This window comes from Kryptolebias marmoratus, linkage group LG1, assembly GCF_001649575.2.
Source record: "Kryptolebias marmoratus isolate JLee-2015 linkage group LG1, ASM164957v2, whole genome shotgun sequence".
Taxonomy (NCBI): Eukaryota; Metazoa; Chordata; class Actinopteri; order Cyprinodontiformes; family Rivulidae; genus Kryptolebias; species Kryptolebias marmoratus.
Genome location: NC_051430.1, coordinates 17369925 through 17384361, shown reverse-complemented (window position 1 = coordinate 17384361; position 14437 = coordinate 17369925). Strand labels below are relative to the sequence as shown.

Genomic DNA, 14437 nt, shown 5'->3' with positions numbered 1-14437 from the left:
CTCGATTTGGAGGCACTGATCCTCATCCCAGCTGCTTCACACTCGGCTGCGAACCGCTCCAGCGAAAGCTGTAGATCACGGTCTGATGAAGCCAACAGGACCACATCATCTGCAAAAAGCAGAGATATGATCCTAAGGCCACCAAAACGGATCCCCTCAACACCTTGGCTGCGTCTAGAAATTCTGTCCATGCTGAGATTTTGACTTGGGTCATTGCTTTCTGGTACAAGTGTTACACTGCTTGATGATTAATGTAGTGCGTGTGGCTGATAGGTGTCTGAGCAGCCAGTCGGTCGGGTACTTGAGAGTGAAGCCACACAGGTTTTTGACCTCTCTGTAAAACTTCAGTCGTTGTCTCTGTACTGCGAGGGAACCGGCTCAGTAACTGTTATCTATGTAGACGGCTGGATTAAAATTTGCTGAAACGTACCCTGGACTCAAGTGAGTTTTTGACTCCGTTGTTTTTATCTGTGCCTTTCTGTCTCCACTTTCTCTGATGGTGTAGAACCTCCCCGTCATGAGGATGGCAGGACAAATAACTATTAAAAATTACTATTGGGTTGATAAAATATAAATAAAATGCAGATGCAGAGAAATTCTTTTATTGTCAATAAAGCAAACTAGAGAAATAGGATTTTCTGTCAAAATGCCAAAGAAGGTGAAACTTGGTTTTCAAAGCTAAAATTTGTGAAATTATATCTTAAAATGGCAAAAGGCCAACTGAGAGCTAAAAGTAGCAAATGGCTTGCTAAAAGCAAAGAATAGCAGAAATGGAATTAAAATAGAATAAAAATGGAACAAATGTGCTGAAACAGATTCCAAAGACAGCAGTGTTTTTAAAGGAACTGAGATCTCAGTGGGAAAAATCTGATGAAATATTAGTAGATAAAGTTAAATCATTAACAGAAGGTCGCAGTGAATGAGCCGAACCTTCAGACATACATAGATGCCTAAAAAAGCAGAAAACACAGCAAAAAAACAATCAGGAAAACCAGGAATCAGGACTAGAATTAAAACAAGCTGCAGGAACGCGTTGAGGCCCGCAGGGGGCGCCACTGAGTCGCGTTTGAGTGGCGCAGTGAGCGTCAAAGAGGCAGGAACAGGCAGAGAGGAGCACAGAGAGGGTTTGTTGCAGCAGTGAGGAGAAACTCCTCAGCCTGTCGGACTGAAACATTTATTCATCTGCTAGAGATCCTCATTCTGCTGCTGAAGGAACCGGCCTCTCTGTGAGGACTGCAGCGCCTCGGGAAGGAGATCTCTATCAGAAGACCTCCTCTCGGATTCATCAGCACGGAAAAACAACAACAACAACAAAACAACAAACCGCCGCAAGGTATTTAGTTAATTTCACATCTACACACACACACAAAAAGTCACCTGGAACCTCTGCATGTGATGATATGATCCCGAAAAGGCGCTGTCTCCTCACCGGAATGACGCGGCGACAGACAGGTGAGGAACTGCAGGTGTCATCCAGCTGTTCCGAGACAAGCTGTTCCCAACTTCTTCTGCTGCTGCCTCGGATTCCTCTGAACACCCAGAGGACACAGATCACACGGCTCTAAAAGTAGCGTGGAAATAAACTAAAGGCTTGTGCTGCCTTACACTCGCTTGAGAGTTATTTCTCTTTTTCCAATTTACAAGGAAGTGGATGCGGGTTTCTGGCTTATTCAGTCAGAAACAGACACTTTGATCGGAAATGAGGCAAACCCTGAAGTTGTGTAAGTTGTGTCTGCAGGGAAGGAAGTGTCCAAATCCTAGCTGTGAGGTCGGAGGCTTCATATGAGTTTGTCCCCATCAGCTCAGGCTGGGTTATGTGCAGCCTGGTGTTTTTTGTTCCTTTTGTGAATTCAGTGTGTTACTCTGGACTGTGTGAGGCGTTCTTCCTGCTCCTGACAGTGAGGTGTTGCATTTCTCCGCTGGTCACCGGTTTGCCAGGCTCCTTGCAGATTCCTTTGACCCAGCAGAGGACTCAGTGGACTGTGACCAAACAGGTCTGAGAAATCAGAGGGACATGGAAACAGGTGAAGCAACAATAACACCATTGGCACAATTCTGAGCTTCATTTGACACAATATGTTATCGAAAGAGCTTTACCAACTCAGTGTGCTTCCTATGGGGCCAAAAACACACGGTGATCATCTGATAGGTCTATGAAACATGAGCCTTTAGATCAGACCCAACTGGGACCTGCAGGTGAGTGTAAAATATGAACAACCATGCAAATGAAAGGGGCAGAGAGTACGTCTGTCTTGCTGAGTCTGATTTGTCTTCCTGATTTGACTGGAAGGCGGTTCAGCTCGGTGCCACCGGGCGTTTGAAAGGGAAAACCAGTCATGCAAATTCCCTGCTGGCTCCTGAGGAGGACCGCCCGGCCCTTCATCCTGCGCCGCCCGCTGCCTCTGCTCGCTGCAGCTGGGGGTGAGTGGTGCCTTGTGTCCACACAGGGGTGTGGCCCCACGTAGGGTCTGGTTACAGTCATTATGTCCTGATTTAAAAACAAACAACAACAACAAAAAGAAAAAAAGCCTTGCAGTGCAGTGAAAGGGAAACGCGACACTTTGCTGTGCTTGTGTGAGTGCTATCACCCTCCTATCAGCCCTGTCAGATGATCCTCACTCCTCTCCTCTGTTGCAAGGAGCTGAAATCACAGCAGGACTCCCGGGATGCTGAGCAGCCCTCATCTGGTTGTTGTTTTCAGCTCACACCTGCCAGCGTTATTTGAAATTCATTTATTCCAGCAGGAAGGAAGTAAACAAATGCTTGTCGCTGTTACAAAACGTGCTTTACTCTGGTGTACGGTTTCTAACACGTCATCACGCCTAAAATCAGAGGCAGGCCTTTACCATGGATACCAATAATTAGGCTTCTGCTTGTGTTCATTCGTCTGTACTGTTAGCAAAATATCTCAAAAGTCTACAGCTGATTGGCTTTCAGAGTCAGTCCTGTCCAAGATGGCCACCACAGCTAACCAACTTTAGCCTATACAAAAAAAAAAACCCAAAACGAAACACTTGAACTCAGCCAATTGGATATTGAGCTAAAATTTGGTGTGGTAGTAGCCGAGAGTCATTCCTGACACATACTCCAAGCAGTGACGGATCGTGCTCACACATGATTTCACATTTTCAGGCTTTGACCAAAATGGCTAAAATGCCCATGCCTTAGTCTAAATTTCTGGCGTGGAAGGCGGTGGATGATGTTCATTCCCTCAGTGAGCGATAAGCCTCTGACTGCTTGTGCGTTACAGTCCTGTCCTTTTATTAGAACTGATTGCTAACTTTGCCATTTAGCTGTAAGTATCTCACCTGCAAGTATCAAGTCCCAGCCAACTTACCTATAGTTCAAAACAAAAACATTTACAGATTAAAAATCTGCCACCTGCGACGTTCACTGAGATATGCCACGAAAACCTCGCCTCTGGTGGAGACCAAATTCCTGAACCGACTATATTTGTTGTGGCTGAGCTAAAATTAGCCACCTCAGACTATCAGGCATCATCAGAAAGTTGAAATAGTTTTGTGTTTGTTTGGTGATTTTACTAATGATTGGAGCAAATCTCCCCCAAGGGGCCAATAAAACAGACTGTATTAGATTTTTACATTGTGTTAGATTGTATTACAAGCCTGTTGAACGAGTGCAGCAGCCCTCCTCCCAACAGTCTGAAGAGAGACTCGGAGGCCACTGTTGAATCAAAAGGAGCAGGATCTGAACTCGGATCAGTTTGACCCGTTTCCTTTCGTGAGCTGGTGGTTCTCGGGCTCCTCTTGTTTGCGCAGCAGAGGATCTGTACCTAACAGCGAGGGCTGTTCTCTCCGTCTGTTATCTGTTTTATTATCCCCGCTCATTGGCCAGGTTCCCCTGGTGTCAGCACATACCGCACACTCCTCTGACTGCCATTCGTGCTCCGTCGGGAGTCACGGCCATGTAATGAAGTTACTTTTCATTATTTGGATTGTCAGAAATGTTGACCCAAAGAGTCCAGGAGGAGCCAGCCTCCGTCGCTGCTGCACGCCCAAAACCTGGAAGAAACAAACCGGCACCTCCTTTCTAACCAGGATAACTTGACGGGGTAGAATGAGTGACACAGTTACGATTGTTTTGGGTTTTTTGAATCAGGAACAATAAATTATAATACTGATTCATATGTTTCTAAGGCAGGTGTTCTTCTCTGAGCAGCTGAAAGTGAAACCTGTCAAGTTAATGATTAAAGGGACAGTTCGACAGCTGTCATTAGGTTTTCTTCTCTACATTTTGAAGAGAGAGAGAAAAAAAATCTCATTACAAAGGCGCCAATAGGAGCAAAGTTTCCCACAATTCAAAGCTTTATTGCATTACAGTCCGTTAACGATCCGTCACTCCCATCAAGCTTTCGAGCTCCACACCTGTTTGTACACGAGGTTCTGCTCAGGTTTTTAGTGGTTAAAATGTTCTTATCCTGTTTAATTACTGGTTACTGCAGGAACAGGAGAACGGAAATGTGTCATTTAAAGACTCTGAACAGTCAAATGTTCAAAAAGTTAAGAACAAAGGAATGTTATTTTTTATATTGCACGTCTTTTAAGTAGTCTAATAATTAGAGCAGCCAGAGGAAATGCATTTTACTGCAGAAATGCAGCGTGAATACTGAGTGCTGAATGACTTTGACAAAGAAGCTGAAAACTGACTTGTTACAGCTAAAAACAAGCAGAACGTTAGCTAAAAGATAAAAGGAGCAATTCGCTACCTTACAAAAAGGCTGCTTTAAAATCAAAGGTAACAAACGCTAGCTAAAAGGTAAAATTAGCAAGAGGGAACCTAAAAGCTAAAAGTAGCAAAACACTAGCTAAAAGCTAAAACACAGCTAAATGCTCGACGTAACAAAGCTACTGAGTGGAATGTTTCTTCTTCTTCTTTTGTTGTGCTTCATATTTGTTGTTGTTCTAGTGAAGCGATATAAACAGCAGTTTTTAATTTGCCTGATTTAAACTGAATTTGATTGAATAAGTTGGATTTTATTCAGATAAAAATCAGGATGCAAACAGTTTGGGGTCTTTCCCACACACAGCCGATGGTAATTTATGGTTTGGACAAATTACTGTGCCTGTTTTCTAACTGTGGTGACGAAGACTTTAAGAGACTGGACCCATTTAAAATACCCAGGATGATCAAAACAGCTCAAAATATCTGCATCTTTATTTCCTACTCATTATTGTTCTCATTACTGATCATGACAGAACACTTCTTTTGCTGTCAAAGCTGACTTTTTTTGTTTCCATCTCTAATCTGAGTCTTTTGGCAGCTCGCTCCTGAACGTCAGTGTCCGGGTTTGTTTAAAAGTCTCATACATTTCTTCAGAAATCTCCCATCTTATCAGTTTGATCTTAATGACCTCCAGAATCGAGTCCCTCCCTTGTCCTTGGTCGCACAGCTCGTCGGCGCCACTTTTTGAGAGGAATGTTTTGAAAGAAACCCCGTGGCCACGATTAGCTCATAATTATTCCACGCCGCGTCTCGGTCGCTCGCTCCGTTGGATGGTTGGAGGCTGCTGGCAGCCTCGCAGGAATGCCGTTTACTCGGAGGTTGTGATGTTTGTTGTTGTTGTTGTTTTGATCCTGCTGAGCCTCCCCTCCCCCTCTCCCCCTCCCTCCACGTTCGTTGATAATGACGGAGTTTGCAGAGGCCCACTCGGGGAACCCTGTACTGGAGGGGGACACCGCTACAACAGGAGGAAACAGAGTGGGAAAGGTGACATCTCTGCTCTGTTTCTGCTCTGTTCTCACAGAGATATTTCCATACAATAAGTCTGTGTCTCCCTTGAGGCCCAAATGCTGAGTAAGATGGGCCTGCAGAGTGTGTCTCTTATTGTCCCTGTGGTGTTCGTACTCTCTGGGTCGAGGCGTTGGGAGACGAGGTTGTGGCCTGGCGTGACTGCTCTCAGAGGGAGCCTCCAACAGAACAGCTCCTGTCTGCTTCTGTGTCTGCAGAGGAACATGCTCTCTGGTTCCTTTCCATACACCCATCTCACCCCCTCCTCTCCCTCCACTTCGGTCCTTCGGCTGATCATGTGACTCTCCGGACACAGTGGGTGACCTCCTCCTCCTCCTCCTCTTCCTCCTCTCTGCTTCCCATGCAGAGAAGAACTTGAGGGAAACGTTGCATGAATTTCAAACACGCAGGCTGAAGCCTCGCCGGGTTTCTCTTAGTCATCCTACGAAATGAAATGCAGCCATTCTTTATCTGCAGCTGGTTTAATGATGTCTCTTTTTTGTCTCTCCCTCTCTCTCCTTTCTCCTCTCTGCATCAATATTGGCTGAATAAAACTGAACAGTTTTGTGAGTGATGCTAATATACATTAAAGTAATGCCCACCCAGAATAATATATGAATCACACTTTTACTATCTTTTTTTCTGGTTTCATCTTTTTTATTCTGACCTTCTGTGTAGTCTTTATTTTCCATTTATGTCACATTTGAAAGGTCAGAGAACCCCCCCACCCCACCTTTATCTCACATACATCTATTGTTTCTCCTCATTTGATGTAGCTAAAATGTCAAACACACATTACATATTTACTATCACCCTGCGCTGAAGGTAAGATGCAATAAGGTTTGTCCCCATGTCAGAACGTGTGTTCATTTGACTGTAGTGTTAGCAAAGTACCTCGTGAACCAGAGGAGGGATTTTAATGAAACTTTCAGCATTTTTCATTACTTTTAGTTTAACTCTCTGTCCTGAGTTGGGTGACATGTATGCCAGGCCTTTATTATATATATATATATATATATATATATATATATATATATGTTTAAATGTATTTCAGATTCAGGGGATTTCTCTGCACTTAGAGCAGTAAACACTGCAGAATATTAGCTCTCAGTGCGCAGAGCTCCCTGCTTCTTTTAACACTTTACAGAAGCCTGTTAAGACAAAAAAAGAAAAAAAAAATCCAGATGAGTGCATTTGTAACCACACCTGTTCCTCTGCTCACTTCATCAGATTGTTTGTCTCAATCTTTGGTTCAGTAGTTCGGACTGTCCCCCAGATAACAGAGCTGTCATCAGCTCCACTGCAGGAAAAAACCCATCATTAGGCGTTCTGCTCCCCACCAGCTTTTGTCTCACCTGTTCTGTTCACCTTCACCAACATTTTGAATAAAAGTTCACTTCGAGCTGTCGGCCTGTCCGCTCAGCCCAATCTACTCAGGCTTAGACTTTTAATCACGTTCTCACATGCAGCCTCTACACACACACACACACACACACACACACACACACACACACACACACTTCATTCCAGGCTCTGCAGTGCTGCATCGTGCCTGGTGTTAGCAGGCAGACTCTACTCTGAAGCTGCGTCACAGCCTGCCTGTCGGAGGGCTGATAAAGGCAAACACTCCTCCAGATGATTTAGGAAATTATGGAATAATACAATCTGATATAGACTCGCTGTTTCACAGTTTCATCTCCTGGACTCGAGGATGTGTGTGTGTGTGTGTGTGTAAGATTAATATCTGTCTGTTTGAGAGGAAAACTAATATGCTTGCGGTTGAAATCATGTAGTTTATTACACAAGGTGCTGTTTTCTTTTTTTTCATCTGCCTGTCTCGGCTCAAATCGAATCAGTCTTATATTCAGAGGATCAGTCAGTGGGACTTTTAGAGGATCGCTTATCTTTGTTTTTAACATTTATAGGACAGTTTATTCCATGATTAGTGGAGTAAGAAAACCCCACATTTATTTAGCCAAACTTATGATCCATTATAAGTCATAAAACGTTTGACAGAAGCCGTTTGGAGCTGAAGTGATCCAAATATGCAATGAGACTCGCACACTAACAAGTTTTCTGTGGAAAAATTAAAGGCCTAGCATTGCTTGAAGAAATGCATATCACCCGCCACGTATTGTGCCAGGGTTTTAAACTAAGGTCATCCTTTCACAGAGTTATGGTCATTTTGGTCAAACCTTGTAAAGGACCTAATTACTTTGTGAAGGTTTCATTAAAATCCATCCACTGGCTTTGAGATATTTTGCTAACACAACACACAAACAAACATGTACACACAGACACGGGCAAAATGGCCGCAGGTGATAAATGTTGAGTCCTGCCTGACATGACATTCATAAAGGACTTAAAGAAAGGCTCATTTCTGGGCTTCATTTCAGTGCATTTAAAATAAAATCCCACTCAGGGTTTGGGGATATTAACAATTTTTGCCCACTAAAAAGAGATTAGATAAAACCTGAACTCAAACATGAGATTTAAATTGTTTTCTGAGAACACTAAAGTAGATGAAGCCGGTCCCTGTCAGGCAGAGCTAAGCCGACTGCTCGCATCTTCCCTGACTCCAAATCCAGATGTCTGCGCTCGTCTAACGCCCCGGTCCGAGGACTGCTGGGGGTCGTAACAGCCCAGCGGTCCGGTCCGCTATCGATTCTTCAATTTGTCTACAGTCTGCTGGAAGTAATCCAATAGTTCTGTATCTGGGGGCTGAAAAAAGCAGACCAAACATGGGAACCTGTAAATTAGATCTTTGGCAGAAACTGTGAGAGCCTTCTTTGGCTGAACCTGATCTCATTATCAGATGGTTTCAAGACTTCTGCTCCTCTTTGTCATTTAATGATCCTTTTTTTTTTTTTTTGGTTTAGAATTATACATTTGAAACCATGTAGCAGTCCAGCTGTGTTCAGTCCCCTCTGCAGCATGTTTTCCTCACCAGCAGTGTGCTCGTCTTCGGAGCGGCTGTTTGACTTTCATCGGGCCTGACTGGCATCCTTGGTAATGACCTTGAAACCGCGGAGGAGATGTGGCATGAGAGCCCGTGTTTGATCTGTGCTCAAGTCTGTTTGTTTGTAGGGTGAGAGACGTTTGGAAAAGGGCGTGGGACAAGTCGGAACAGAGTTGTTTGTGAACAGAGAGCGGCACAGGGGAGACGTAAGCACAGTATGTTTGTTTACGCCGAAGAGCCGCGGCCACAAAGTGTTTCGCAAGTGGCAAAGACAAGTGCATCAAACGTTGGGTCGTGTAAAGCTGAGCCGAAGAGCGTTTACCACGGTTCTTCCCACCCGTGAGGGTTTTGCAGAACAGTTTCTTCCATTAATGCTGGAGAACCAGTAGGATTTGCCAATTGTTCACCTAATCTAAGCAGTATAAGCAAATAACAACGTGTTTTGCTGCATTTTAATTAATCAAACGTAGCAACATCTTTCCTAATAGAGATTGTAAAGTAGTCTGTGTGTGACTGGTATCATGGGGCTCAAACTGACACAAGTGAAAGAAGAAAGTCTGATTACTTTTCATACACAAGGCAGCCATGTTGGAATTTGAGGTTATTCAGGGAACTCCCTTTTTCTGTGTCAGAGTCATATTACGATCATTGCTATCAGCATACATGCTGGAAGTACTGAGTGAAACTGTTTGGTATGTAAAATTTTACTGCAGCGTTTATCCACCGCCCACCTTGGAAAAGTGGTCTTTCTGTGTGCTTCTGTCCTGATATGTTTCCTATCCCAGGAACACATCCAAACATCCCTCGTTTCCTTTATATTTAGAAGTTCAAACACAGAGTTTCCTTTTTATTGATCCCTTGGATCATTTGACCCGTTTGGTTCGTTTTCCGAGTGGCACCATCTGCCAGAGGCATTGATTCGACACAAATGGACGTGGAAGGTATTGTGTTACCTAACTCTTACAGCATTCTGGTGCTCCCATGTTTTCCTTGTTAGTTTCCAATGTGCCATGTGATGTTTGCTAAGGGAGGGCCTGACAACGGCGAGGCACGTCTGATTGGGATCACCCGTCCATCAGTTCATTTCATATCAGCGTGTCCGTCTGTCTGCCCGCCTTTTGTTGCAAAGTGAACAGGAGGGCTGCTGTTGTTCGCCGCAGCTGCTGGCCTCTCACGGACTGTTCTGGAAACTGGGCTCTGTGGGGTCAGGTGAGAGGAGGAGGAGGACAAGGAGGGGGCGGCAGAGATATCCACACAATTTATTTTGACACCGACACTCAGGCCGGGGCTGAGCTGAGAGCCAGACAGGCCTGCCTGCAGACTCATTAACATTCTTCTGCTCCAGATCACCCAGGCGATCATATGGAGTGACGGCTCAGGTGGATCAGCACCTCATTACCCAGATTTGCCCCTCCTGACACAGCTCAAGATTGATTACAGCGTGTCATAACGCCTTTATTTTTGGTTTTGATTAAACTCATAACAGTGTCAAAGTTGGTGTGTGTGTGTATGCACACTTATCTTCCTTCAGGTGAGAAAGGATATTGTATTTTTTTCAGGGGGGCGGGGACACATAAATGATGCATATTCTCAGAGATGCAATGCTTTGTGCCTCTGGCCAAAATATGTTGTTGTATTAGCAACGGAAAAGTTAGTTTGGAGATAAGGTCTCTAGCTGAAGATGAAACCTCATAGGGCCTGCTGCATTCTTTTATTATCAGTGCACGTGAGCACGATTTCATCTTGAAGCAAATATCTCCTTTGTTAGAGGACTATTTTTAACATAGCCTTTACATACAGTACTGTGCAGAAGTTTTAAACTACCTATATATATATTTTTAACTCTTTGCTTCCAAGGAGCCAGACGTTTTTGTAATCTTTTAAAAAGGTCCTAATCAGTAGTCCTTCAGCAGTTTTGATGGTATTTCTTAGGACTTTGGCTACTTTTTTCACTCATCTGCTGTCCGGTCCATGACAACACATTGCGTGTGTTTAAGAAAATGAGGAATGTGGACAAGCGGCTAATAAAAGAAGAAGAAGAAGTGCCAGGCCTAAGCTGTCTATAGCTGAACAGCATCTGAAAGCCATGCTTTTTAAGAAACAGGAAAACAAACCTGGCACAGAACCTGAGAGATGCACCCTCCTTTAGTTAATCATTGCCACACGATGACTGATGCCACGGCTGATAGGGTGCCAAATATTGACAACTATTTGACAAAACATCACTACAAAAATAGCTAGACTGTCCCTTTAACAAACAACGAGAACACTGATTTGAAAATGGTCCGGCAGCCAAAGAAATGATGTTAAGTGTTATACACAAACAGAACTGTGTGTGACGTTTTTCAGAGTAAAAGCGCTCTGACTCACAGGGACATTTTTAGTAGTTGATGTGGCCGCCGGTCACAGAACAGTTGGCCGGAGGACACGGCACCAGAAGCGCTGATGAAGCAGGACGACATTCAAGGGTCTGGAACCTGCAGGTGCATTTATATGCAGGTGGTGTGATGGCTGCAGACGTGCCAGGGTTTGTCAGAGGAGGAGTGTCGCTTCTGTTTTCTTTAAGCTTTTCACCCCTCTGACCTGTTTGGAGTCTGAGGCCCAGCGACTAGGACCTACGTCACTCTGCCTTATTTTCTCTGGAGAGGAGGGATGAAAAAAAAAAACCTTACATAAATAGGAGTTTAGTGGCTTAGCAGGAACTTTGTTGTACTGTAAGTGGGGCGAAGGCCTTGAGCTCCAGATCTTTGGCTCGCTCTCAGAAACTCTTCTGTGATTCGTGAGGTGTTGAAGTGACGAACGAGAGAGCAAGACTCTAATAACATATTTGGCTGTTTTTACTCACAAACATTTCATGAGTCACTGTCTAAAGAATATTGCCTCTCTTGTCAGGCAGTGATTAACAGAATGGTGTCTTCGGCTGGAAGGCATGCCCATCTGTCAGTCTCTGGGTTCTCATCATGTCTTTGCTTTGAAGCAGGTTTGCTTGTCGTAATGCAGAGTCTATTAGTGGTTCTTTGCCCGGTCTTTTCACTTTTTTATTGCACAACAGTGACTCTGAGCACTCTTTCTCTTGCAGAGACTCCCCTGATGATTGCTCAATCTAATAACACAGAGGTGTTGCCCTGATTGCTGTTCGTCCAGCGCAGCTTATCGCTAAAAGGCGAGGTAAGTTTATGCTCTTGACCTCACGGCGAATGTAATTCTGTTTGAGGGTTATGCAACACATATCATTTATCTTTGGTAAGCTTTATGGAGAGTTTGTTGTCTATATCCTCTTGATTTGTGCCTCTTCTTTTTAGATGTCAACCACCACAGAGAATGGGATGGGAGGGACTTTGAATACAAGCAGAGAAAAAACGTACAAGAAGGTAACACAGACAAGAGTGTCTCTGTGTTTGGTTGAAATTATTTGTTCTGGTCAGTTTGAGCTTGATTCTGTTACGCTTCTTTTTATTTTTAAATGTCTCTGTTTGGAGCCCAGCATGTCCTAAACCACTTTTACGTGGTTAAAATGTCCTTGAGCTGCAGACTAAAATGTCCTGACCTCTGTCGGAGCGAGCTGCCAGAAATCAGTCAAGTGCTGGTCACACTTATTTTCTTTACTTGGGGGCGGGGGAAAAAATAAAAAATAAATTCAGCATCACTGCTGATGGCAGCAAGTCTTAAAAATGTAACTACAAATCTTTTTATGGCACAGTAGGTATGTTTGTTCATGTTGCTTTAGTGGTGACCAGCTAGGAACTGGGAAAAGCACAGTGTTTGTTCACCAGCTTATAAAAGCTATTTTTAATTGTTTTTATGGGAATAACTCATATTCTATGGTTGTCCCGCAGAACACAAATAAATGGTTGTTCTCGATTTTATTTTTAATTATTCGCACACACACTAATAAGAAAGGGTAAATTAACTTTAACAGAATAGTTCAGATCTTTTGGTTTGGCGTTCTGTGAAAAAACTTACGGACAGTTAATGTCTTACCTGTTGCAGATGACTATTTGAATGACCTAAAACCGGAGAAACACAGTTTACTTTTGACCAGATTGGCTAGTCCGAGCAGAGCCCAGCCCAGTCTGTCTGAAAACAGCCTTCATAGCAGTTCACAGGAGCGCTGTTTTGAAAACTTAAATGCCGCTGTCAGTTTTGCACCACACTGGTATTCACATACAAACTTTATGGTTATTTGCAGGGGCTGACCGCAGCAGCAGCAGCAGCTAGCTGTAGCACTTCCATTGCAGCCTGGAGCACTTCTATGGACTAGAATAGAAAACAATTTGCAAATGAGCTGCAACAAACAGGGCTGTAGCTAAATATTTTTAATTTCTTCGCATTTTTCTCCGTATTTTGCTTGCGGTTGAGACAGCAGTGACAGCAGCGCTACAGCCAAGCTGATGTGATTTTTTTTTTTTTTGCTTCTATTTTCCCGTCTAGACCACATCATCGGCCTTAAAGGGAGCCATTCAGCTCGGGATTGGCTACACAGTGGGCAACCTCACCTCAAAGCCGGACAGAGACGTGCTTATGCAGGACTTCTATGTGGTGGAGAGCGTCTTTCTGCCCAGGTTAGTGGTGCGCCGGGCGCACAAACCTGCAGCTCCTACACGCAGCCAGACGTCTCCTGTGCTGTACGCGTTTCAGAAGCAGCCTCGAGTTCTTTGTGTAGAGTTTTACATAATCTGAAGGTTATTTATCAGCAGGGGCTCATGATTCAGAGAACTGCACCATTAAGAAGAAAAAAAAAACAGATTGCATGTAGGAGGTAACAGGCTGGAACAGTTTACTAATATCAACAAGTTTGAAGACTTGGCATTAAAGAGCAAGATGGACAGTTTTGTCCACTCAGAATAATTTGCTCATTCAGTATTCACACTTATGTTTCCTGTTTTTTTTATCACTATTTTTATGTGCAGTCTAACTATTTCTGTATACTTTGTGCTATTTTAGCCATTCATATATAAAACTACACCTCCTCCAGCGGATTATCCTGCCAGCAGCAGGGAGAGCGGCTCACTGTGCACCTCCTGCTGCTGCAGCGTACGTCAGTCCGCTCCGTCTTCACAGTGACATCAGCAGCTTAAAGAAACAGTTTTCATAACCTAAAGCTGACCGGGACTCTTTGGAAAGCAACTCATGTACTCTCACAAACACACAGTCAGTGTCTGTGTTTATAATTCATCATGAGCCGTGATTTCCAGCCTTTGGATCAATGCTCTCTTATGGTGTGAAAATAGGTTAGTTTGTTCTATAAACTACTTTAACTATAAATCATTTCTAACACATGTACTGTTCAGGTTTCAGACATGTATCCACTACATGTAGATAAATGTTACTTTGACTCGTTTTCCCCTTTAATTTCAGATATTTTATCTCTTAATTTTGCGCTACTTTTAGCCTTCAAAACCGTTTGTCGTTGCTGTGCTTTCAGCCAACATCCCTGAAATATAAAATCCTGCAAAAAGCTGGAGGAAGTTGCTCCCCTCTTTAGTTTAGACGAATAGATTAATTGACATTGTAACAATTTATATGCAAGTAATACATTTTAGTGTATCGCTTATTTTTGTTTTTTTTTACCCCTCAAAGAAGATTGCAACTATATTGTCTATATCTAGATGTTTGATATCATATAATTCAATCTTTATTTATGAATGTGCAACTTTTTAAAAAAAAAGGGATTTATAATCACCATGTTGGTGTTATGAAGCAGAATAGGTTCATTGTTTGCTCAAATAC

The 14437-nt window shown here is 43.4% G+C and overlaps 1 protein-coding gene across 2 annotated transcripts in view; it reads left to right on the top strand.

Moving 5' to 3' along the window:
• The first annotated feature begins 1111 nt into the window (after positions 1 to 1111).
• Positions 1112 to 14437, top strand: part of pip5k1bb (phosphatidylinositol-4-phosphate 5-kinase, type I, beta b) — a 36009-nt gene continuing 22683 nt past the window's right edge. Inside the window, exons 1-4 of one of the 2 annotated variants that reach the window (XM_017413606.3) lie at positions 1112 to 1333; positions 11787 to 11875; positions 12010 to 12078; positions 13139 to 13269. In XM_017413606.3, coding sequence (XP_017269095.1) covers positions 12010 to 12078; positions 13139 to 13269 — 200 coding nt within the window. In that variant the 5' untranslated portion in view covers positions 1112 to 1333; positions 11787 to 11875. Of the gene's footprint in view, positions 1334 to 2401; positions 2422 to 11786; positions 11876 to 12009; positions 12079 to 13138; positions 13270 to 14437 lie in introns of those variants that run through there. The other variant, XM_037975289.1, reaches the window with a different exon arrangement.